At 41.5% G+C, this 27,818-nt stretch overlaps 1 protein-coding gene across 2 annotated transcripts in view; it reads right to left on the reverse strand.

Moving 5' to 3' along the window:
* The window catches only part of Glg1 (Golgi apparatus protein 1), a 127,466-nt gene extending 100,543 nt beyond the window's left edge, over positions 1-26,923 (reverse strand). The window contains exons 1-5 of one of the 2 annotated variants that reach the window (XM_055062163.1): positions 26,848-26,923; positions 12,276-12,314; positions 10,614-10,700; positions 6,354-6,563; positions 5,334-5,579 (exon numbers count right to left, since the gene is read on the reverse strand). In XM_055062163.1, coding sequence (XP_054918138.1) covers positions 5,334-5,579; positions 6,354-6,563; positions 10,614-10,700; positions 12,276-12,314; positions 26,848-26,892 — 627 coding nt within the window. In that variant the 5' untranslated portion in view covers positions 26,893-26,923. The other variant, XM_050194356.2, reaches the window with a different exon arrangement.
* Positions 26,924-27,818: the final 895 nt, after the last annotated feature.

The raw sequence follows: 27,818 nt of genomic DNA on the forward strand, positions 1-27,818 counted from the left end.
CACACTTCCCTAAAGCGCCGCCAAATCAATGTTGAGACTTGACAGCTATTCGGTGGTTAACATTTTGCTGCCTTTTTCACTCCTTTTGGATGAGGGCATTTTATTGGCATCTCCTGGGGTGTCAAGGCCAGTTTTCTCAGATTCGGTGCCCGCGCGATTAACTCGAGATGTGTTCAGTTGTAACCATCTATTCAACGGTCATGCGCATGGCTGCTGCTTTGTTAGTTCAACCTTTCTTGTTTAGACTGATTCAGGGACCAGGAAAGAGATTCGGTTCATAGTCAGCTGGTCTGCATGCTTGAGGAACGAGTTGCAGCCAGAGAAAACGCCAGTTGTGTTTAACTTTTCCGTTTGCTTTATTATTTCCTCGAATGGCAGCTCGCTGCAACGCTGGCAAATTGTCGGAATAATACACTCATGATACGGGTTAAATAAAGTGCAAATTAATATAATGCGAAACAGCGGCCATCATCAAACCCTGCAATAACCCTTAAGTCCATAAGCAGTATGACTGTCACCTGTTACCTCATCTGGTTTTTCCCAATTGTACAGCACTTTTCGTGCAAAATTGGCAACTGGAAACAAGAGTCACAAGGAGTTGAGAAATTAAGCCAAGGCAACAGCCAAACAGGAAGGAAAAGCGAAAATGAACAAATTTAACTACTGTTTAAGAAAATAATTATGGATCAACATCTTTTTATTTAAAAAGGAAGTAGACAAAACGCTGCCAGAAGTGGAGAACAATTCTGTGTATTTTAAATGACACTTCTACAGTTATCAGTCGAGCTGCCTGACATAGCCACTCCTCTGCTGTGCTTATGTAGGTGTTTTTCTAACCTTCTGCGGTGGGCGCAGTACGTCTAGAACCACAGCATTTTGCGCTCTAGGCAGTTGTACAGGACTGGCGGCCACACATCATTACGCAACTCCCCAAATAACAATATGAGTCGGTTTTTGCACTTCATTTGGTAGAGCAGTAAATGAGAGATGCAAAAGAACTGTGATGGTTCCGCAAATATATATTTCTCTATAATTATTCCAGAGCTATCAAAAAAAAAAAAAACGCCGCTATGGTCGGATACAACTTAAATCTGCAGTGAAGCCCCGCGCACACCCTCATAACCGCCAGCCACTGTGCCTCCGCGAGGCTGCAAATAATTCGTACTTCAAACTTTTCCTGTTACCGAAATAAGCTGGTAACCACAAAAATAAAATTATTAGCGGGTAATTTTATACGTTTTCCCTCACCTATCATAGTAGAATGGCGAAAGCCCCCCAATTCTTTATTGTAGTAAAATAAAACGCTTGCTTCGCTGCAACTATTTATTTTTCAAGTTTCACTTCAGTTGGCAGTGAAATTTCATGAGCAAAACAGGCTCAGGAGTGAAATGAACCGCCGACTTTTGAAGATTTAATTCATTATGGAGTTTTACGTGTCAAAACCATGATCTGACAATGAGGCACGCCGTAGTGGGGGACACCAGAAATTTGGACCACCTGGGATTCTTTAATGTGCACTTAAATCTAAGTAGACGGGCGTTTTCGCATTTTGTCCCCATCGAAATGCGGAAGCCATGGCCGGGATTCGATGCCGCGACCTCGTGCTGAGGAGCCCAACACTATAGCCACTAAGCAACCACGGCGGGTGGACTTTTGAAGAGTGAAATGCTCAGATTCTATACGCTTTGTCCATTTTTGTTGCCCACCTTATTGCTTCCATCGATGAAAAGACTCTTCAGAACAACAGATGCTCCGGAGGTATCAAGTACGACACTATTTTGAAAAGACCGCATGATGACGATTTTGTTTGCTTCTGTGATTGGCTGGCGGAGTAACACAACCCCGTGCAGTCCTTGTGCCTTGGTTGCCGACTGCTGATTTTTTAAAGTTGTAAGCTACTATAGAAATCTACTATAGACCGTTTCATCGGGCAACGAGGAAAGGGCGCGCAAAGAGCCTTTCCTCCTCTCTGGCTTGTGAGACCCAGCACAGCGCTGCTTGAAAATATTGCTGTCACGTACTGCGGAACGATTTCGAGATGTTTTAGATCGTACTTTGTGAAATTTTTGCAATGTCCGTTCATATAAGGTCGTCAGGGAACCAATGTGTAGCGCTTCAGTGCATCGGTAGCTACAGCACGCGGAAATATCTCTTGAGGGCGCAAACATGTGACGCACATTATCAGCCGTGGTGTGTGTATGTCTTGTGAACTTTTTTCGTATATCGGTTTTCATTCAACGGAGAGAACCGGTGTCTGTGTATTACCAGCATGAAATGGTAAATCTGCTCACTATCTGATCGCTTGGCGTAGGGACTAAAACATAAAACATAAGAGCGCATGCTCGTGTACGACCAGCCTAAGGCAACTACGAAACATCTGAGTGGCAGGCACTATCAAGTAATTGTGATATCGGCATCGTTCTCACGCATTTCAAGTCTAGTAGGCTTGAAATCACTATACGTCTATGCTAGACTTCCTGCATGTGGCCAATTGTGCTGCTCAACACAGCGATCACTGAGGTTGGTGAACCAGCACGATACATATATAAGCTGTGTGCTTCGGCATTGCCTTTGTGCCTTGTAAAGCCATAATATATGAGAGGGATCGCGTAATAAGAATGCGATGGATATTTTTGAGGACAAAATTTCCCTAATACATGTGATTGCGTCGTAGAGAACGAAACGAACACAACTGAAAAAAAAAAAATCAGGTGTCATCCTCTTTCTCGAAAAAGAAAGAGAAAACAGGCCCTAACGCAGCAATACGACCTCGCATAGTCACACCCCACACGGTTCAGATAAACGGTATGCCGTATGCTTGGACCATGTGGTATATAGAACAAAGATATCTGTAATCCAGCACCTACCACTGCTTAGGACGCTCGTGCAGTTCGCAAATGGTTGCTTTGCCGGACAAGTTTAATTCACACTGTAAGGTATGCTGTTATTACTAACCAAAACTATTTTATTCATGGGTGGAAACCTCATCCACCGAACCAAGTAGTCAGGCAATGGAATCTGTAGCTAACAGCTTGAAAGCTTCTCAAAGTATAACAGCACAGCTCCCATCGTAGCAGAACTGTACCCACGCTGCTACGATAATCGTGCATGTTTCATTGCTCCTAACCGTAGCTTAGAACTAGAGGATAATACTGCAGTAAGGTCACATTTGTGAATGGAACATTCAGAAATACACAATTGATCTCCGAGGCTGATTGTAGGCTCAAGCACTCGCGCACGCATCACGGTACATGCTCCGTCCGCCTCAACGCCAGCAAAAAGTCTGGCCAGACAATCTTAGACCACTTCAGTACGTCTCACAGAACCATCTTCCACACAGAAAGCGCCACGTCACACTAAATAGACCACACAAGCGCGAAAACAAGCACCAGAAACTACTGCCAAGCAGATACCTGCCACGCAAGACGAAGCCAGCATGTAGCCCAAGCCAGCATGCCGACTGCCCATAGATGGCGCCACAGCGTGGCAATATGGTGGCGCCCATAGAAAAAACCGTGTATAGAGACAAGCCTTCGTCCTGCACTGGACATAAAATACGCTGATGATGATGATAGAAACCTTTATTTTGCACTTTCGTTTGTTTACTTTTTCTTGGCAGTGTTCTTCCTGCGCGAGTCCATTTAACGTGGTTCCCTGTTTTCCAAGTAAGGAAGAGGTGTATCTCACAAGCGTATCTATGAGATACACCTTATTTCATTTCTCTTTTGCAGGTTTACGCGCCTTTATGGTGAATGGCGGGCGTTATTCACATCTATACTAGTAAAGGTACCCCCCCCCCCCCTCGTTTGCATCGAAAAGTTACCTTGGGTTGGGCCCCCCCGCCCTGAAAAGAAATCCTTGGTACGTGCCTGCCTTATGATGTCATGGCCATCAATTTACACAAATTCATAATGTATACACTGGTCCCATAAATTGACACCAGGTAAGTACAATTTCTGAAGGTAACAGTGTACTCGTTTATTAGACTGTGATATCATGAATAAAAGGATGATATGCGAGACTATGGCAATCCTAGAAACTGTAAGAAGAAAAGGTTCTCTTCTCTACAGTAACTGCCACTGCTCATTTCAAACAAGACAATGTGGTCACAGGAAGATGAAGACTTAAATTGATACAACAGTCCTAATGAACACAAGTCCCCATGTTGGAAATGTTGGCTGTGGGCTGTCCCTTGTTTGGCCACGATTGAACTTCAGTTATTCAGTTAGTTATTCACTTCAGTTCAGTTATTTACCAAATTACAATAATATAAAACCTGCATCCACCAGTTTTATGCACACTCAATTATGCCTGCACAACATCTGGAGAAGTGTTTAACCACCGTTATGATCCAGCCGGGGAAGCGACCTTCCAGCTTCTCTTGCCCTACTGCGACAAATTGCTGCGTGAAGCTCACAATACGTCGTTACAGAGAGACCAGCGATGACACCAAGGTGAGACACGTGTGATGGCCACAGGGTTGATGGATGGCACTTGGTCGCCAACTACAATGCTGAGACCAAAGAACTCCTGTGAAAGTGCATTATATGCTGATTCGTTACGGTCATTACTGGGCTGTACCAGGAGCCAAGAGGCGCAAATGGAGTCAAGCGTGGCATTCCTGTCTGCAAGTATCCCCTTCTTTCTCTGGGACAGCGAGCCGTGTGCACCCAGGTAATTTCTCCCATGGTGTTCAGTGAAAAAAGGTGCTGGAGTGATTGTGCCCACTCTCGTCTTCAAGGCAACTACGAGTGCTCCGGGCTCCAGCCAGTGTGTGCTAGTGTGCTCTGTTTTCCGAGTGTGCTCTGATGTGTGCTATGCCAGGAAGGTGTAGCTCACGCTATGAGAACACTATACTGCGCTCCGTGCACCGGCCAGTACGAGTACCCCCTTGTTCTGTGTAAATAAGTTTGCCTTTCCAATGTAAATAAACCCCCTGTTCTGTTCCTCATCCTCTCAACCTTGTACTCTTCAATAAAGAAGCAACCCTCATCAAGTAAGCTCGAAGGACAGCGTGGGCCCACTTAGTCTCCGTGTGATGCCCCAGTAGCATAGGCCAGCTACACGTTACGAGACTCAACGGCGGCGTAGGCTAGAGAGCGACCCTCTGTGTGACGCGAGACTCCAAGACCACTTCTCAAGTCCTACACCACACCTCACTTGCCAATACACTTTCCAATGCCAGCACACTTCTTCAGGTACATCAAGCTAAAATAAAACCCTTTTTTGTATAAATGGAACTGGCAGAAAAGAACTTGAACACATGATGGCTAGCATAATTTGACAAAGAACTCAGGTTCATATCCTGCACTAATAATATGCGTCAGACTCACCTGTTCACTCATCTCTCTGTTGGAGCGGTGGCGCAGAAGGCAACGATAGATGCGACCTTCCCCTGATGCCACGTGAGGACACAGGCGGTCCCTGTCTTCCTGACACGCAAAGAAGAGGGGCCGATCCAAATGAAAGTCCTCCCCTTGAAGTCTGGCCAAGTGCAGTAACTCCCGACGACAGTTATCCTGAAGCTGGTTAATTACACGTGATAGGCACTCAAGTGTTGCTCCCTGCGAGTGGCGCTCCTGGATGAAAATAGAAAAGCTATGAAACAGAAGTGTAACAGTACGCAACATCAACTTCGTTACAAAATTCTGCATTATCTATAGTGGTGCAAATCACGGTGAAATAAGATTGACATAGTGCACCCAAACAGCACCATATCACACTACCAAAATTCAGATAGAAAACAGTCAACATTTTAATACACATTTCCCACATACACATTCTAAAAAAGCATATGTCACAAAAACAATACCTCAACCTTCTACAGAAAAACATTATTTTGATACAACCAACTTCTGTTGATTCAACTTCAACACAGCACATGGAACTCATTTGATTGATCTTAAGTTTGAGTAAAAGGATGCCTTTAAAACTTGCATCAAATCAAATATTTACTGGAAAAATCAATATATATGGCAGTCTAGCTGTGCTCATACGGAAATGCTATACAGACAACTGTGCAAAAAGGATTTGCACTGCTCAATGATTCAAACACGATAACGGGACCGCTTGGCGGCTGGCGCTTTTTGCGCCACCAGTGAACGCTGGGTGATCTCTGTGGGGCAAATGCAGTCAGAATGCATCACAAAGGCTCTCGCTCTTATCGTATACCACAATGCATCAGCTTGGTGTTCCCAGCTCACACTAGTGGCCCAAAAACCACCGACACCCACGTCCTAAGCCAGTTTTATCAAGGGTGTGTAGTCTAGATATATCGAAAAAAAATCAACAAATAAAAAAAAAATGATTTTACAACCTTTTTTGGGGGGATGTGAAAAAAAGTTCACACTTACATCAGAAATCTTTGGTATCCGACCACAAGTGAAGCGGTCAATGTCTGAGCCACAAGCATCCGTAAATTTGTACACAAGCCGGTAGTCTGAGAAGACCACTGACTGCATGCGCTCCAAGAATGTGTGGCACTCCGGTTCTGTTGCATTCTCACTGTGGTCTATAAGGCAGGCCAGAAGCTGACCCTTATCACCTGGTAAACACTGAGGAAACTGTGCAAGAGAAAAATCAAGCAGGATTTTCTGTTAGAGCACTCGTCATAAACATAATAAAAAATTTACACACAGCGCCACCTAGGTAGTAATAGTTACAATGGATATTTCCTTCATGAAAGGAAAAATTGTCATTCACCTAAACTGCAGCCAGAAGCTACAAATGACAATTTTCCCTTTCATGAACCTTCCTATATCTTGTGCACTTTTGCAGAACTGATATTTCAATAATATTCCCTCATGCATTACTTTGCATTTCTTTCCTTTCACAGGCAATAACCAGTTAATGGTACATTCACAGTTCAGTTGCAGCAATGAGTGGCAGTGGCATAACCACAAACATGAAAATAAACAAGAAAAAGAAAGTACAATGATGAAACAGGTTGTGGTCAGTGTAGCGTGGAAGTAAAGAACAAAAAGAGGTCTGAGTAAGAACTAGACCCTGTTCACCACTGTACTTGCGGGAGTGAACCTTGCACGTGATAATGTTCATGGAAAACATGAGGTGGTCAGTGTCACATGCACCATGGAGAGGAAGGAGAAGAGATCATGTGTGCCCAGGCAGATGGAGCTGATAAGCGCAGCAAGGACGATGAGTTGGCTTGAGTCATACATCAACATGCGAAAGGCCAACAGCTGTCGGAGGGACCAGGTTGAGTGCCAATGCACAAGGGAACCTCTAAACGACACGTATTTCGCTCTCATCACCCAGCCGACAAACAAGAGTCTGCGAGCGCTCTCCTGCCATCTCCTCTTGTGCAAATCAACAAGCAACATACCACACTGGCTTCGTGGGATGCCAGCTAAATTGTAAGCGCACTGTGTTCCTCGATTGGAACACTTTGTATGGATGCTTGGATATATTTCTCACTTGCACCATGCCCTCCGTCCTTGTAATTGCAATTTTTATGTTTGAATATAAGTCTGTGTGCTGTGATTGTTGCAATTCCTTTCTTGCTGCCCTCGGAGATGTCTCCGACTCTTATAGTTAAGCCTCCTCCCCATGCCAAATCTTAACGGACATACAGAAAAGGTGGTGCAGACACCAGACACACATCTGAAGTGTGGAGTGTCAATGCATGGGGAGAGAAGTTGAAGAACATGCATAAGAAAAGACCTAGGAGGGCTATATATGAAGTTTAATACAGAAGTTTTGAAACAGATTATGTTACAATTCACTGCCACATTTCCAAGAAACATGGTCAATAGCGGCCCTCTTTCAGATTAACCTGGGCAAGCCCAAACTGGCCCTTCTTATCAGTTCTTCCAGGGCCACGTTTGTTAGCATCCAGTGAGTGAGTGAAGAAAGCATGACACAGTGGGAAAAATCGTGCATGAGCATCTGCGAGTCCAGAAAGTTTCGTTCTGATGGGTGCCTCACACTTTGACAGATGGGCAAAAGCGCATCGGTGGTGAATAGTGCAAAAGAAATGCTGGTCAGATTTGATGGTGGCAGCTCAAGACAGACTTCTGACATTGTTACAGTGGAGAAGACCTGGATTTGTCATTTTGATCCAGAGTACAAGCAGCAGTCAAGAGCACGAACTCTTCCTGGCAAAGATCCACCAACAAAAGCAAAGAAGCCATGAAGAAATGTGTCGCTAAGTGAATGGTGCCGAGTTTCCTTGAAAAAATTGGTCATGTCGTGAATGTTCCACTTGGGGAAAAGGACTACAACTGCTAAATGGGAGTATGGCTCCCCAAATTTTTTAGCAAGCTGCAAAAACAGCAGCCAAGAACATGCCAGAGAGGGATCATGTTACACCATGACAATGCACCCACACACAAAGCCAACAGCACAGCCAGGAGCACTCTTCAGTTCCTGGAGTCTAAAGGCTAAAGTCATGACTCATCCCCCTTACAGTCCTGACTTGGCCCCACACGATCATTTCCTGTTCTGTACACTAACGAACTCTACGTGTGGCAAGAGGTTTTCAAGCCCTGAAGAAACCGTTTATGTCTACAAGAGTTCCAGCACTCAGAGAAAATAAGTGGAAAGAATGTTTTCAAAGTTGGTTTGAAAAAATGCAAGAATGCATAGAATATCAATGGTGAGTATTTTGATAAAATGTAATTGTACGAAAGACCGCATCTTCAATTTTCATTATCTCGAAAATTTCAAAAAAGTCATGTGGGATATATGAAAACATATCAGCTTGCTGCACAGATGCACATCGTTTGACAGCTGACAACAGAAGGTATCACTGCTTGGAAAGCAACACTTGTCTAAAAATGGTAGCAAATTGCAAAAACAAGCACACATAGAGGAGGAAGAACAAGTCAATTTGCTGATGAGTGGACCCAAATGCACGTGTTTATATGGCAGGAGATGAAAAGTGAGTGAAGGCAAATGAGTGCTGGCATATGTATACAGTTTCTCTTTGAAATGAAATTTCCCTTGCATTCTTAGATTGCAAGTGAATAAACCTGGGGTGAATGGGGCATTCTAGTTCAAACGAATTGCTTCAATGACTGTCTCTGCTACGCAATTGGGTTTGGAAGAATATGAACTGGCTCAGTAGGCTTTGAGCCGCTCAGTAGCATGAAGGCACCAGAAAACACAGTGGTCGCCATAATTCATGCTGTTATGTTTCCCAGTGCAACTAATGTACACAGTACTAGGCTATGTATCAGATGGGTTTCGAAGACACTTGAAGTATACAGGGTGTTCCAGCTAATTTGGACCAAGATTTAGAAAAAAATTATGCGTTCTTCAGAACAAAAATCGCGTGGATATTGTTCGCATTTATCTAAACTTACAGTACCATTTTCTTGCTCGTCATTTTTGAGTAATTAGCCGAGATAAATTAATTACCTATTTAAATATAGCTTGAAACGTTCAGGCGTCAATAGGAACATTGTCGAGCTTCACAAATATTGCCCAACCCAGGTACTTCCAACGAGATAGACTTAGCGTGGCCGTTTTTATTTGGGAAAAACAAAAGCCCGCGGAGTTTAAAAAATACCACATGACAGCGCACTGTGTGCACGCAAATGCGCCGCAATTACAGCGCTCTCACGAGTGATTTGTAAAAACATCACCTTCCCTTCATTTACGAGAAAGGGCTTCAACCTTTGCTCGGCTCTTACATTACCGGCAGCGGCTGGTGACGGCGCTCACAAAAGCACTTCATCAGTAGCCACGCTGTATTTCAACTGCCGTACGAACCCACTGGCGATTATCTCGGAACCAAGCACAACGTGAAGCTCTGTCGTGGGCAGCACGAAAGGTGCGAAGCGAGCAATGTTTTTTACAAAGCACGGTTGAGAGTGCTGTAATCGTGGCGCATTCAGCAGCACAGAGCGCATTTTCACGTGGTATTCTTTAAACTCCGTGGGCTTTCGTTTTTCCCGAATTAAAACGGCCACGCTAAGTCTATCTCGTTGGAAGTACCTGGGTTGGGCAATATTTGTGAAGCTCCACAATGTTCCTATTGACGCCTGAACGTTTCAAGCTATATTTAAATAGTTAATTAATTTATCTCTGCTAATTACTAAAAAAAAGACGAGCAAAAAAATGGTACTGTAAGTTTAGATAAACACTAACAATATCCACATGATTACTGTTCTGAAGAACGCATAATTTTTTCCAAAATCTTGATCCAAGTTAGCTGGGACACCTTATATAATCTAACCAATCTAACTATAACAAATTACTACCACTCCCAAACCCCTTTACTAATGAAGTTTTACCTCTTTCTCTTTAACACAAGAGGGCTGCTCATTTTAAGCACACTATCCTTCACCTGCGTCAGCATTACGAGAGCATCCTCAAGGTCAGATCTAAATGCCTGTTCCTTTCAATTGCTTTTTCAACCTCTTTCCTGCTGCCTTTCTTTCACCATGATTTTCACCAAGAATCCTACCATCAGTTATTCTGACAATTCTCTTAAAAAAAAGAAAAATCATCGTTGTTACTACCATATCTTATATTTGGACTGACATTACATCAATTAATGTTCTTCCATGCTAGCCAAAAACATTAATTATAAGCATGCTGAACTGCATACAAAGATGTTCCAAAAAGTCTGTACAAAGAGGGAAGCAAACCATTTCCATCAGTCGTTTGCAAAACTTTGATGCTGCATCATTGAACCGGTTGTCTTGAGTGATATCACGTCGATATTTCCAGAGTAACTGAAACAAAATAGCAAAATGGTATCAATAACGCTACACGTATAAAGTGAAAATTTCTGAGGCACAGTAACAAACTTGGATTCATTTCAATGCAGTTTACAGCAAAGTGTACAGAAGTAATATAGCAGCTTTAGACAACGATGTAACTGGACCACAAGAAAGTTAGGGAAACTTACACAGATGTGAATCCTGTACAGAATATGTTAAAACATGCTTTACCAGTAAACAAAAATGCAGTAGTGGCACAGACTTGTCCCACATAAACCTAACATCTAAAATTTATTGTTTATAATTGATGTTTCCAATACTGTGCAGCTTAATTTTAGTGAACATTGTCATATGTTTATTGGTCTTTATTCATTTTAATATTCATAAATTCTGGTGAGATGTTCTGCAGAAATGTCAAACAATAATGATTTTTAACACAAAAAAAAAATGGCGAAGGGCACTATCAAGAGTATGTGACCACCACAATACTCTTCTGATGACAATTCTTGTCACCACCTACCATAAGCACTCAATTAGCATTAGCAGCCATTTCATTCAGAATTCAACACATCATCATATGTCATGGCACTCTTAGGTCATATCTGGCCTTTACACCATTAAACACCACACATCATCAATTCTTCTCATGAGTTAAAAACTCACGACAAGCTAGCTACAAGCATATAAAGCTACAAGAATAAAAAGCATGACATGAAAAACATACACAAAAGAATCGAACAGGATTGAACTAGTCCAGAACAGCAGGAGCAGCCATGTTCAAAGGATCCCAAGCATCAGCTATGCAGAAAGAGGGGGGAGCCCAGCCACAGTAATGGAAGATGCTGTTGCTCTACGCCAGGTTGTCCAGGTTGGTTTTAGCTATACTGTCAAGATTTTTAGCGCTATAAATTTTATCCTAGTCCAGTGGGAATTCGCCTACTGAGCTGTAATCCAGTTGACACACTCTGCACATCCAAGGTAGCATGTCCCCGGGACTAGCTCCAGTGAAGGCCACGAGACTCACTCAAGAACTCAAGAGTCTCATAAAGATATGCAGAACCCTTCGTCACCTACCTGATTGGTCTCAAGGAAAGAACTCAGCGCTTTACAAGTGCATTACCTTTACCAGCCTATACTTTGTGATGTTTTCAGTTAAAAACTGATATCTCTATAACCTTATGCCTAAATAATGTGGCAAAAGCATGGCAAGAGTGGCCATTTTTGCATTATAGTGGGCAGCTGCATGAATGGAGCAGATGTAGCAAGGAAGTGAGGCCACCAGAAATTACAAAGCTGGAATATGCTGCCCAATAATTCAGAATAAGATAAGGTGCCAACTTGTATTAGTTAAACTTGATTAGGAATATAGCAGTGTGTAAACATTGATTATAAGGCATGGTTTGTGCACCAACACACAAGAAGTCAGACTCACTATACACAAAGCAAGCCTTAGTACTGAATTTAAAAAAAATAATGCCACCATCACAAGGATAACGAAAACAACAGAAAAGGAGCCTACTTCTACAGTAGCACATTACTACTTGTGGGAACAATATTTCGAAAATCGGTACAAGAAAGGAAGCTTACATGATGGCAAGCATCAGACAGCCCTTCATCTTCTTTTCGCTGTAAAAGAAAAATGTCAGTCAAATGTACAATTCAGATCTCAATTTTTAGGAAATGGTAAATATAAAATGACAGGAACCAAACAACTTTCATAAACACTACCATATGTTGGATTATTATTTCACATCAGCATCACAGACCTTTCTCTCAGTAATATTTAAAGTAAAAGTTTGATTTTATTAGCAGGTGGTTCTACCAGGCTAAAACACTGCATGGAACAGTTGCACATTGCAAGTACCCAAGAGGGAAGGAGCGTTTTTTATAGATTACCCATATATTAGACAAAATGAAACGAATATATTATCATGAAAACGAAATTTACCCCTACCATGTAAAATATACCTTTAGTCAACTTGCAATAATTTGCAACTCTGATCATACAAAATTTTGGTTGATTCAACCTTTCGGCTTCCTGGGGAAGGAAAATGCGGCCATAAACAGCTGGCGAGAGGTCAGTCGTAAGGAAAGAAGCTTCAAAATGCACCCAAGCTCATTACTTAGTTGATTATGCTAAGGGGCTTGATAATAAAATGATGTCACCGATGCAGCTGCATGTTCATGCTTTTGATAACAAAGATGCTTGTAATAGTGGTCATTTGTAGTAATTGCTATGATTGGGTGCCGTGGATGTCTTATTTTCCCTTAATTAAGGATGGTAATGTGTAGAGTCCCTTTCCCTCGATTCCTCTCTTACAAAGTTACCGTTAGCTTGTTTTCCGTGTGTATCTATTTGATAACTTATTCTGTTTCGGACCATATTCTATTCAGTATTACATGATTTAACAAAATATTAGTCCCTAGAAAATTAGCACAAATCTACTATAATTGCTGGCAGCCTTTTTCTTCAACCAATTTCAACAGATAGAGTTAGGGGCTCATGTTGTAAAATATGCCATAACATAGCCATGCAAAGATCCCATACATCCAAGCTTGACCTGAAAATGTGTGCTGGATTTTTGTTTACCCCCCTAAACACTTTGATCACGAGAATTAGGTGTTGAACAACGATTGTGGAATGTATGAGAAGCTACATCCGATATATACACAGACATAGATATTAAAAGCTGTCATTACGTTCCTCACTAGTCCACAGATGTTCTCACCAGCATTACAAGCAAATTGAAATATAGGCCGTACTAATCAATGCTCTTGCAGTGCTTGCTGCTAGGCTATTTTAACATAGTATTGGATGCCACACATTCTCATTGTCACACTCAAGTATACAAAATATGTTAGAAAATTTTAAATCCCAAGCAGACAAGCATGAAACTAAAACAGCTCAGCCACCGAAGGCTTTGGATGCAGTGCAGCTGCACCTGGCAACCAGGCAGCTGGCAACAAAAACCCACTGGTGTTCACCCCGAATTCCTCAAGCAAGCCTTGGGCCATCATTTAAATATATTATTATCTCTATATATATAACGCATCAAGACATCTTTCATAAATCTGCTTTAGATAATAATTTGAACTTATTATTATTACAAAGCTGCATCATTCCTCAAAGAGTATGAAAACATGGACATTACTAAACATTGCAAATGATAACATGTGCCCCAGATGAAAACTGTCTATACTGTACCCAGGAGTAGGCACAAACATTAAATGCTTCATATTGTATCGTCTCATTAGTGTCTTTCTTGTTGCAACGAGCTATTTAAAGGGACATTAAAGAAAAATCAAGGGACCCCATGCATGTGTTTATTGGTGATAGGTGAAGCTTTCTTTGATGTCTACTGAAATGTCTTCCCTTCTCCTTCACTTCTGCATAGATCAATGCTCCTCGCTTGATGCGCACTCTGTTCCCATTTTGTTCCCCTTTTCTTTCTCCACAATCGGTTACTACTGTTACACACTTCAATTTTCTGTTGCCAACTTCTTCCTTCCTTGCCTCTTGTTCTGCTTGTCTATTAAGCAGCTACCCAATGTCCCACACCCAGTGGCACATGGACAGTTGCACATACACAGTGGCTGAAGCTTTCAGCTGAAGCACATCACTGATCACTTGACCTTACATCACTGTATTCAATATTCAACTGATAACATCAATATACGTTTATTTCTGCAGAGTCAACACAAAAGTTGACAATGCAACAATGATCAAGTAACCAATAATTATAGCAATACGTGGTCACATACATGTACCATTACTGAACTGTATTGCCTGTGGTAGCCTTGGTCAAGTGTGTTCTAGCCTACATGTTCCAGCCTATTCATAAACAACATCTAGCTATATGGTTATCTACGGAAGCCACCTTTGCATATTCAAAAAGGGCTTACCTATAATTATGCTAAAATTTTTCTTTGTTCGCTTTAAACACTACCCCTTTAGTCAGTAAGTGGGCAAAAAAGGACCATCAGACCAATGCCAAAATTGTAAAAAGACAATTTGTCCCCTTGCTGAAACTTTGGCACCAGATTGAGGTTCATCTCTTGTTCACCTTGACTTCCCACAATCTCAACCTTTTAGTTTTCTTGTGTATACCTTGAAGACATGAAGAAACCTAGAATTTTCTGATAAATGTCATAATCATTTGCATAATAGCTGCATTGCTGGGAGACATGCTATTGGCTGCAATATCAACCGTTGGTGGCAGCACCGTTGCCACATTAGTGTGGATAGGCGGTCAGTGCCACACTGAAATGTACACTGTAAAGCTTCGCTGCTGGTGATTTCAGATGATTGTATGCTAATCAAATGTGCTAAAAAAAATTAAATTATGGGGCTTTACGTGCCAAAACCACTTTCTGATTATGAGGCACGCCGTAGTGGAGGACTCTGAAAATTTCGACCACCTGGGGTTCTTTAACGTGCACCTAAATCTAAGTACACAGGTGTTTTCGCATTTCGCCCCCATCGAAATGCGGCCGCCGTGGCCGGGATTTGATTCCGCGACCTCATGCTCAGCAGCCTAACACCATAGCCACTGAGCAACCACGGCGGGTAATCAAATGTGCTGACTGTGGTGAAATTATAATATGAGGTGCTTTTCTTTTTTAGCTACACCACATTTTTAAAGATTGCATGTGGCATATAGCACAATTCTAACCATTTAACTAAATTGCTCAATGAGGGGGCTATTACTTCGAGAAATCAAAATGCATATTTGAATAACTAGCAGAATTACCCTAATGAACTTTTTAATTAATTACTTTAGGGCACATATTACAATTTATGAATTGTAGCCAGTGAGTTCACAAGGATGATCCACCTGGAATGCATTCTCAGGACTACACCAGTTTCAAGGTATTAATTTTTAATGTGTCCGACAAAATGCGTTGGCGTTCCAGTTACTTTTGTGCTTCAATGCATAAAACAGCATTTTCTTTAAAACGTGGAACAGCAGAGAATTTTTACTCCAAATTTGGCACCGCATATCTCAAAACCGGTGCCACTCTCGGAATCTATTCCTAGTGGATACGCCTTGCGAACTCACTAGCCGCAATTCATAAATTGAAACATCTGTCGTAAATTAAAAAAGGTAATTAGTGTAAGTATGTTACAGTATACAATTAAGCATTTTAATTTCTCACAGAAGTAATGGCAGCCTCATTGAGTAATGCAGCTCATGAGTTATAATTGTGCCATCTGCCACACGCAATTTTTAAACTTTTGCTTCAGCTAAAAAAAAACACCCTATATAAATTCCCTCCAGTTCTACATTTTTGCAAGAAACGTGTATAATGTTCTTATATTTCTTGAAAGAAATGGAGACTGTTGTTCAATGGAGTATTGGCACTAAGCCACATTGTCTTGTGGAGAAAGAAAAGGGGAACAAAATGGGAACAGAGTGCGCATCAAGCGAGGAGCATTGATCTATGCAGAAGTGAAGGAGAAGGGAAGACATTTCAGGAGACATCAAAGACCTATTACCAATAAACACATGCATGGGGTCCCTTGATTTTTCTTTAATGTCCCTTTAAGTAGCTCGTTGCAACAAGAAAGACACTAATGAGATGATACAATATGAAGCATTTAATGTTTGTGCCTGTTTCAGAACTTCCTTGGTGCTTTTTGTGAATGTTCTGCTTGCGTTCTGCCTACTCTGTTGGCACTGCTTTTGCACAGCACAACCAATGCAGAATGATCTGCTAATCTGACACTGGTTTAAAAAGAAATGCCTGTTAAGTGTTAATGTGCACTCTTGTTCACGGCTTCTACCCAACCTTTTTCTCTCTCTCTCTGCAAAGTCTAAATCAGTTAATAAATTCAGTGAACATGTTATGTCACTGAGTGACAGCACATCAGCATGATCACCATGTTGCTTCACACACTTCACACACTGTTTTTTTTATTGCAGTAACAGTAAAAAGACTTATAAACAAACACTTATATGACAAGCTGTCTTGGCATAGTTACGTGCTCAACAATGGTGTTAAAAAGTTAGAATTGCATTCAGGGATACAATATTATGTCGTTTCCTTTGTTTAAGCCAACAATGACCGCTACCTTCCATCAAGCTAACAACGACACACGAAGTAGGTTACAGTAATAATGGCACAGCAGGGTTATATGATGCCCTGCATCACACATGATCATCATGTAATACTGTATTTGCACTTTCCTTCTGAACCAGAAAATCAAAGAACTGAAGTACCACAATTCATTTACGAGGCAAAATGATTATTTTGTAGTGACATCAGAACCACCAAGTAATAGGGCACCATAGGCACAGATAAGCTAACCACTAAACAACATTCATGCACAACATTCAATTATACACCAAAGATCAAGTGTATCTCACAATATATGAGCACTTAAGACACTTTTTCCATTGCTGACTTGTCTTCAAGTCACTTCATGATTTGTGGTTTCACAAATGTTGAAGAATCACCAACACATCGCAACAAAAGGTTGCTAAAGCATTGCGCTCGGTGGTCTCGCTGCAAGACCTTCATTTGTTTAAAATGACAACTTCTTTCTTCTGATATGCTTGAAAAACAATCTGGCAACAAAATTGAAATGACTGTAGCGAACAGAGGGTTAGACAATCACATATTGTGGGCTCGACATGTACAGTCATTGATCCTAATACAGTGCAAAGACTACAGTGCAAGGCCAAATGTGTCTGCATATCCTCAAAAAATACACATAACAGCATTTATGACTGTGCTACAACCATGGAACAAACAGCCTTTATGTAATATGCAAGCTGCGCATGCACATGTAAAGACATAGTGGCTAGCAGGCAATGTGACGCGTCATCCACACTTAAGTGTGGTACAGTGAGAGTCTGCCAGGTTGCGACTCCACTCGATCTTGCAACCAATAGTGCACTGCAACTGACGCAGAAACAATTCAGTCAATGAAGAAAACAGAAACGAAACAGAAGAAAACTGAAGCTGAAGCAACAAACTTGTATTCGCAGATACTTTCTGGCCGCGAAGGCAAAGCCATGGTGGTCTATGAGCCCACAGCTAACTAGGCGTAAATGTTGCACACCACGTGCTTTGTCTGCTTAAACAGCCATTTGTTCCTGAAATTTCTTGAAGCCTCTCAGGCAAGCTGAGCAGTGAGTCAGCACACAACAAATGCCAGAAGCTATGAATGCCACTGTGTTTTTAGGGGAACTGTAAAACTATCAACAATCTCAAGTTTACAAAAACTTAAAAAGCAAACTAAAACATGAAATGTCTATACTGACTCACAAATATGAAGTATCTTTGCAAATCGCATACTACAGCAGAAAAAAAACTTTCTGCAGTTCACAAATGTTTTACAAAAATTACAGGACTAGTATTTCCAGCAGCACTGCAGCTAGAAAGATTAGTTCTGCAACTTTGCCTTCGCATTACAAAAGAGAACTCCACAGGCATAGATATTTCATTCTGCATTTAAGTACCGTTGGCAGGCATGTGGTAAAACCATTGCATGCATCCAGTGTATAGGTCGCAAAAGAAACTGTAACAAATGTTAAAAGAATGTAAAAAGGTAGCCAATTACAAAGTACTGTACTTGGTGCGTGAGCTTGTTTCTTGCTTAAAATAATCAGTGAATTGGTACACAGGATGGAAGTGTGCACTGCAGTATTTTAACTTGCACAACAACACATTTTCCACAAGCAGAATGGCATCGATGTCTTGTGATAACTGTTCGTCTTGTGCTGGTTTCACAGGTTTAACACACAGAATACTTGCACATACATAGGACAAATTGACACACCAACACTCCGAGCTAATTTTCACCATGAATTACAGCAGCTTCCTATTTTACAGCACATCTCCACCCCACTTCTCGTGAACGCAATCTCCATAAACATAATGCATGAAGCCCATTAATTAATGTCGACACACTTTGTGCAGAAAAAGAAAAGTATCGATGCACAAAATCCGCCTGTATATAGGCTAACATTTTCACTCCCGCTCTGCGTTAACACAGCCGTCAGCATGAGCCCCTAAAAAAAAAAAGGCTTATGCAGGAAGCTCTGCGAAATTAACTATGACTGTCGCACCTACTTCCAAAAAACCAGCGACTCACAAAAGCGAAATCCTGAAGACCAATCATGCACACTTCCCTGAATGCACTTCACAGCGTGCAATTTACACTCCTGGCAACAACTAACGTTTGCAGCGAACCCAAAGCGAGCAGACCACATCCACAACAATGCTCGTGGGATGCGTACCCACCACATTAAGACAGCTTAAATACTGAACTATTATTACACATTTATCACTCCAATTATCACACATCACCTACAATGGCCAAGAAGGATAAGGGAAGCCAAGCAATTGTTTCTTTTTTCATTGGACTGTATAATTAATTACAGATGAGGGTTAAATTTGCAATAAGCTTAATAATATTGACAAAGGACAATGGAAATGAACTTGTAAGAAAAGACCTTTCCACAGATGGGAACTCACATCCTCTGCAGAATGCATGCAGTGCTCCACCAAACGAGCTATAGTGATGGCTACCCCTCCGTCTACTTTCTTGGGTTATTTATGCGCATGAATTTATAATCTAGCTTTCAGGAGTGTTAAACAGCACCACTTGAGGCCACAGCGGATGTAGAACACCCATTAAACTGCATCTGTCACATCGTAAGAGGCCATAGAAGAAAGCTATTGGCCAGCAAGTTCCATTTATTCAATTCATTGTGTAGTGAGCAGCCCAACTCTGGCAGCCCTGATGCGTTGAGGATATATACAAGTGCTTTTGGCCTGTTGCTTGTTTCCAAGACCAAATGTAATGTTTGCCCCAGCATCCATCAAGCGATGTTTCTTTTATATGCAGTGTGATGCCTGCAGTTGACTGGATGTCTACATTCACTGCCATGGCCTCGAGCAGTGCTGGCTAACAACCCCTGGGCTAGATATACATACATGCAAAGTCTATCACAAAAAACTGAAGACTAGCAAGCTATTGCCACCAACAGCCAACTGGCCTACACTTCTTGCAATAAGGTTCATATAGACAAAGTGACTCAGCTAACTTTAGCCAAGGTACTAAATATATGCTGCAACACTAAAGTAGGATGCGACTAAAAAAATACGGTTGGTTAGCCTTATGAGCTAGTTGCACTATCTTGGTACTTCGTCTAATTGTGTAATTAGCAATGATTTCAGTCAAGTTAGTCAATTAGTCAAATTGACTTTGCAGGTTATCTTAAATTTAGTAAGAAACTTCCATTAAGAAGGTTGCAGAGCATGCTATGAAGTGTCAATTGAGCACTCTTTAACCTTCAAGCTATTCCACAACAATATTTTTCCACATCATAATAAAAGCACATGAAATATTGGTAAAAGAAAATGCTTGTCGACCCATTTACGCACTGACTGCAGTGCTGTCAATCGTGCTGCAAATGAAGAAATAGCACTTTTAACTTAGTACACTGCTGATGAGACATCGGCAGGATGGCACTACAGTTGCTGGCAGCGAGATTCACAGCAGTGATTGGCTTTGTTTGTGTTACTAGAATCAACAGGCACAGAGGCTCCTCATTGCAATAAGCAGACTGAAGAACCTAAAATTGTTGCTGCCCTGTCCCATTCTTCATGGCAGCACACTAGATTAAATGCAGTATTCATTCATGCACTGTGATCAAGGCCCACAAATGGCTGGTCACGTGGTCTCTTTTCATATTTTGCACGCTTTCTTTACAAAGTGCAAAAAATTACTGCATAACAGCTAGGAAATTCAAACATGCTGGATTGAACATTTCTTAGGATGCTTAACAACCTTCTCATAGTAAGTTTTTCCTTAATATTAATGTAAAGTTTATTTATTCTTTTTTGGCTAATTATGCAATTAGACAAAAAGATTTTTAATGATGCGACTTGCTCTCCAGCCCCTATAATGTGGCCAACAACATGCTTTCAGCCATGGCCTATAGCGTAAAAGCATACTTTTCAAACAGCTAAAATTAGCAGGGACATTGTGTATATCCAAGAAAATAAATGGCAGGTCAGGCATTGACATGGCTCAATTTGTAAACAATCGCATCTGCCACACAGAGGTTATTGGTCAGGCTCACAACAGTACCAACCATCTATACATTTACAGTTTTACTTCCCTTTTCCTTTATAAAATATACAAAGCTTGCTGCAAATTTTACTCTACCTATAATTGCACAGCTCAACCTACAATTGCACAGCTCATTTCTTTTAAAAAGGTTAATAATTTCCCCCATGCTTTTCTTGCCTTCATTGGTCTACTAGCTTCCCATAGCTGCTAACTAATAATTTAGCCTCTAGGTACCCTTTATTCTTCACTCATTGTAGAAGTGATAATCGGGCCACTGTCGATTGTTTCAACTAAAAGTCCTTTGAATCCCTCGTGATCCATTTACATGCAGAGCACTTTACACTTCTATGAACCTCAATAATAACTGAAGCATAACAAATGGTTAAAGACACAGTGAAAGAAGTGAATATGCATGACAGTGAATTAATTGATAATTACTTTCTGCATTACTTTATCTGGTGGTTGAACATCACTTTGCTTAAAAAAAAAAAACTGCAAACAAAGGGCATGTCCTGCTGCTATGTAACAAACTGACATTCAGTAACCAAAAGGAAGACATGAGTCTCTGTAAAAGGTTATTCAACTTTAAAGTATGCAGGGAAAGTGCCTTTCTTTATACTGGCAAACACCACATTCACTTTCCATTTATATCTGCCAACTCCAGTGGAAAGTGCTAAAAAGGCATAAAGTGAAGAACCGTATCAGGCTGGGCAAGCTAGCAAAACACAAACATAACCGTGCACGGAAGAGAGAATACACCTTGTGTGTTTACACTTGTGTGGTGTATTCTGTCTTCTGTGCTATATGTTATGCTGAAACTGTAGTTAAGGAAAGGATGTTAGAAAGATTGCACTGCACACACATGCTTGCCTACTTGTCCATATGATAGCAGCATGCCATCTATATTGATGACCCTGTGGCATTTCCCAGAGCCCCAGACCAAAAGCAAGAATGTATGGAAGCCCCATTTTCCTTGCAAAGTCACAACCTGACATTGTGACTGTATAGACACTGACAATGATCCCTAAACCTAAAAAGTTTGATTTTCCTTCTCATCTTTTCCAAAATTCCAGCTAGGATAAGTCACGCAATTCTTTTATTATATGCAAGGCTTTCTCTTGTGCTTGCTTGAAATGACACAGGATGCACAAAAGGGAATTAATTAAGTTTTAAAGAGTTAATATTTAGCTCCACAAGTGTATATTTTCCTCATTGCAGTTCCAAGTAGATGGCACAAGAAAAGTTCTGCCCAGCCTCTTCTTTCCAGCTGAACAGTTTTTAGTTTCACAGATGTTAATGAAACAAAGAGATGATGAATCACCCAGTGGTACTGCGAAATGTTTTAAGTTTTAGATGCCAACACTGATGAAAAATTTGTAAGATGCATTGTTCCTTGGATAAGACCAGAGTACCATCACAAAAGTTTTATGCACTGCATTTCTTGCTTTTTTTCGATAGCTGTCAACTTCATAATTGCCGCATGAAGCCACAATTCCCTAAGCGCACCATTAGCAACTGACTATGACACCTTTTAATGCAATCAGATGAAAACATGCACCAAGTGCTGCACTGCTTCAGACGTGAAGCAGAAGACTATTTACATCTTCGAAACAGTAGGTGGCCAGTCACATGGTATCGCAAACTACTCAAGGGCGTGCCAGTCTGTTCAGTGCAGTGGTTGAACAGAAGGCCATACAATGAGCAATACCATGTCTCTGAAAGCTGCCAAAGTGGCCCTTCCTATTGTGTCCTTTTAGAAATGAAGGAAGATGCCCTCTCCCCTCTTATCCCATGGAGTGTTGAATGCACTCTGCTTTGCAGCACATTCACAGTGTTTCTGTATGCGTCAGTGGCATCTAGCAAGTCAGGTTTCAGTGACATGAATAGTCTCTTGCATCATGTCCAAAGCCACACTGCTATTGGCAAGCATTTTGAAATGGTCGCATTAAAAGGTAACATAATTATTTGTTGCACTTTCAAGGGATTGAGCCTCTGTAACATGATTAATGGGCTGACATATATCCAATAAATAAATAAAAATGAAACTAATATTTTATACCAGCGCTGCTTGGTCATTGAATGGCTTGGCTGACACATAACAGCATCAAAGAAGGCTTCCTGCATCATGCACACTAGATGACAACCCTGGTATATACTAGACTTACAAAACACACCTAGGGTGATTAACATGTTAAAATATTGTGAAAATATGAAATGGGACCCTTGCGCAACCCACTAACTGTCATGGCATGGCACCCAAAAGTCACTCCAAGCATTGAGTTTTCACAAATATAGAGGACGTTTTAATCATGCATCAAATATAACTTTTATGCACCACTTGTATGTTTGCAATCTTTTCATTGAAATCAACATCTCAAGTAAAATCAATATTTGCTAGTTATAAAATTGTCAAGCAACCCTTCTAACAGAGACTGGTCCTGCAAATACCCAACCCTACTCCCAAGCAGTAGGAGGCTGTGCTGACTAGTTCGGGCCCTCTTAACCAGTAGCAACTGGTGCGGCGGGCCCGGGAGACAGCAAGAGCCGCAGAAGCCCTGGGCTAAGGGTGCCTCCCCGCACACGCAGAAAGGCACCTGCTTGCCTTTTTTTTTTTTTCAACATTTTTCCTCCTCCTCCTCTTTGCAGCCCTAAATTTAGAAACTATTTCATTGTATCCAGGTAACTTTAGATACATGGTGTGGAAGCGCTTGTTTCTGCCACACTACAAAAATTAAGTATGTTTTAGGTTGCAAAGTTCTTTCCACATTGACTTTAGCCTAAGTTCCCCAACTGTACTTTTTGTTGCTTCCAGCTCTTTAAAAGGCAAACAAATTAACCACAATAAAATAAAACACGTAAAAAAACACTATCTGTAATAATTTGCAACTTCAAAGTCATAGTAGTTTTTTGCAACTTCTTATAAAGAAGGCAAACAAATAGCTAAGCCACATGATGTTCAAATGACGTGATACAGCAAGAGGGCTTAATGCTTTACCTTTTTCCTGCTCTAAAGTGACAATCTGATATGTGAAGTTCAATAACCCTTCTGACATTTATGCACCTTGATTACCCCAGAATTTTTTTCTTTTACATAAATTTTTAAACCCTTTACAGGCATATGCCAGACCCATCAAACAAGCTATTTTAGCTAAATGCAACATAAAGCATATAAGCCATTCTCTTATTATGGATACCAAAAACGACTATGCGACTGAAGAAACCACATGGCAAGTGCAGCAGTTTGAGATAGTTGGCATTTCCAAGCATGAAACAAGTAGTATTAATGGACAAGCTCTTTGCTGTCTATTCTAATAAATCATCAGGGTGCGAAATTTCACATTACACAGGCACAGTAAGCACACAAAGTTCAGAATTCTCAATGTCCCTATGTTGATGAATTTAGTAAAGAAGCTTTTGCTTTTCAATCTGAAGGTACTTAAACAACAGTGAAGAATTTAAAAGTCTGAGCAGCTGTACTATCTTGATCAAGTAGCGCAATCTTATGAATTAGGAAAAACTTGAGGCTATTACAGGAGCTGTTACATTTAGTATCATCCCAGCTGTCTATCAACACACTGGTAGCTCTCTGACACGTGCACTTCATGAATGGTGAGGGTAAATTACACACATTGTATCATCCCACATATTCCCTCATCCATCATGTGTGACACTTTATTTACATCATAGCTTTTATGAGCAAAGCCCCTTGCCATGCACTTACATTTGCAGACTAGAATTATCATGTAAATTCACATTTCAGTTATTTCTTAATGGAGTAGTTTACCTAATATTGGTGCATGATAGCATTATCTTAGATCTTTCATTTTTTTCCTTCACGTGGAGCACCCTCATGCAACAGTACTGGCATAAAGGCTAGCCTGGCAAATTACCATTGTATGTACAGTCGCAGCCACTGCTAGTGGGAATATGGAAGCTGTGGCATTGCTCTGTGGACAGCCCGACTACCAGCGCCTCATGAAGTCTTGCGGCACATGCTCAATCAAAGCGATTGGCGAAAATCCTGACGAGTTGTCTACTATGGTGAGTCATCTGCCAAGACTTCATGAGACGCAGTTGGTGGCCCTCTGCAGAGGGCTGCCATGAGCTCCCATATTCCCGCTAGCAGGCTAGCAGTGGCCGCACCTCTACATCATTTTATCACGTCTGTGTACTCAGTCCCATCAATGTGCCAACAATACACATTCATGAACTTTCACTGAACCATACAGATATGCTTTAAATGGTAATGTTGAAAGAGAAAAGCCATCAAGAATGGCCAGAGCCATGAAGGATCCCTTTGCGGTAAAAGGCAGCATTGAATCTAAATTCTATGGGCACCAACCAGAGAATCACAGACAATGTACAAAAAGCACTCAAAGAATGCCATGGTGTGCATTTCAATTACAATTTGCAAGGGGTAGGAGCACCGACAGTTGCCATATATGTGTTTGTACAGTGTAATGTCACTAGGTGCAATGTAAAATGACAATCACCATTGCAACAGTACTGCAAAATCAAATTTGCATCTTGTGTTATATTTGTGGGCCAGAGTTTTGAGGCATTCAAGCTTTAATAAAACCGTTTGCTTGGGTTTCACATGTATAGATGAATAAAATTTTCACAGGTGCAATATTGTTTTTCAGATTATATGCTCATTTGTATAATGCATGGGCTCATTACAATGCCGCACAGAAGATAAGGGTGACAGCAGGCTATCCTTGCTGCATGTATGCATGTGCAAGTTTTTCAACGGCTTCAGTAGATTGCTTGAATAATACTGAGTGACATGCATTCTCCCATGTGCCCAAAACTTGAGCAAGATATAGCCTGGAACTCTGGAGGTGGCAAACATGACTGTGATGGCAAAATTTAAATGTTTAATAAAATAATGCACCGTAAGCAGTTCAACAGTAGGTGGACGATAGAGCGCCGTCATGAACTATATTATGCCTACTGGTTTAGTCGTAAGTAAAATTATGTTTACACATATGTACCTTGTGGACCACACGCCACTAACAACACTGAAGATAGTTACGGTCGTTAAAAGCCATTTGTGATCAGTGACGTTCTCGACGAGGCTAACCATTTGGCAATTAGGACCCTCCCTTCTCCCCTTCCCAAATATAAGCCCCACTACCAGAAAATCTTGATTGTTAGATTATTAGCAAACATTACCACAGCCTTGCGTGAACACGCCTGTTTACGAGCCTCCGTGTTCAGTCTGCAAATGTAAACCATCACACCCATTTTTGTAACAAAGGATAACCATTGAAACCTTATCATACATTTTTAAAATGTGTCCATAGTACTGAATAACTGAAGTCACTTCATACAGGTGTGCAGATTTTGCAGTCACAGTTATCACACAGCCACGTGTTTTTGCGCACAAAATGAACGCAAAATAATGAAAACTGTGTTATTAGTTACGTGCGCATAACAGCGAGCAGCACGGGTTAGGGTGCCGCGCGCATCGAGGCAGCCAGCACGGGTCGAACGACGACGGCCTCGCCCAAAAATTTACTCGGATAGACTAAAAGCACCAATGTGCTGTTGTATTGGTTGTCATGTAAACATTCACCAACGACTCACTCAGAAGCAAACATTTACCGACAAATATCCCAACAGCTGAAGGTTACGTCATGCTCAGAACTAGATTCAATCAGCGATGTGCAGGAACAGAACCACTTACATGGGCGTTCTGAACGCAGTCCAAGACATTAAAATTGTTTTTCAATTGGCTAGGAGAGCACAGATGCTGCAATTCACTAGCACATGCAGGATCTTCAGCTAGCTTCACAACACTCGGCTGCTCAACACGCCTTGATTTGCTGGCAGCGCCAGGAGCCACGTTGTTGTTCAAATTGTCATCCTGCGCGCTTACACTGGCACAGTACGCGTAAGGCGCGTGCTGAAGTACGACGAAAGTGAACAAAAATGCGAACACACAACACCACGAGTTCCTATGCCAACACGCCATGCTACTATGCGGCGTCACCGAATCAAGACCGTTCGTAAACGCCATGTTGCTGTTGACGGCCCGCCTAAAGTAACGCCAACCCTGCCGCAACTTACAGGGTGATGCGCTGACCAGCCACAATAGCCACATATCCACCCCATGCGCGCAGCTCGCGAGACGCACGCGAGTTGCAAGCGCAAGCGCCCGCATGAGGACGCCCGCTACCCCTCAGCAAGAGCTTGGTGGCGCAACCCACTGCCCCGTTTCAAAGGGGACGCTCATAACATCCATCCATTTATCGACGGCTTCCTCGGTCATAGACATAGAGTTTGAAAATTTATATCTTCCTTAGAGTTTCATACAATAATTATTGTATAAAACTTTATGATGTCCTCGGCATCATAGAGTTTCTCACTAAATTACCTAGAGAGAAATCTGGCGCTGCTGCGCTGTGGTATGCATGGGAACGCCGGTCGTAACGCCGGTATAGTGTGACTTCGGATTGGCATCGTTGTCAGAGAGACAGGACACCTTGAAGACGCGCTTGGCAAGCACTGTTCCACAGCCGCTCGATGCAAAGCACTTTTGGATCGAGCGGCCGTGACCGTTCCGTCTGTCACAATGATTCATTTTCTACTAAAACAGCACGTGAAAACCTGTTTTGGTTTTATTATTACGCAACAACATGTTTTGTTTAACTATGAGAACTTGTTATTGCGTGTACGATTATATGTTACGTAAGATGTATCAGCGGGCCGCTAAAGGTGGAAGACAGACGACAAGGTTCGCGATCGCTTCGAAACAGTTTGTCGTCTGTTCTTGCTTTTGTTCGCTTCGTCATCCATTGTAGGTGAGTGAAAATTTAATATGTGTGAATGGAAACATTTTATGAAGATTTTACTTTGAGAATGCGTTATTTGTGTAGCCGTATCCACGTTTTAGACGAAGCCTCGTACAACACCAGCCAGCACGAGCCTCGCAGACACATATACCTACACTGAATAACTCTTATAGTACACTGTACATATACCGTCATTCCCATGACGGCACGGTGCCCCCTGAAGAAATTCCCATAGACGGTGGCGCC

Source organism: Dermacentor andersoni, chromosome 1 (assembly GCF_023375885.2).
Source record: "Dermacentor andersoni chromosome 1, qqDerAnde1_hic_scaffold, whole genome shotgun sequence".
NCBI lineage: Eukaryota > Metazoa > Arthropoda > Arachnida > Ixodida > Ixodidae > Dermacentor > Dermacentor andersoni.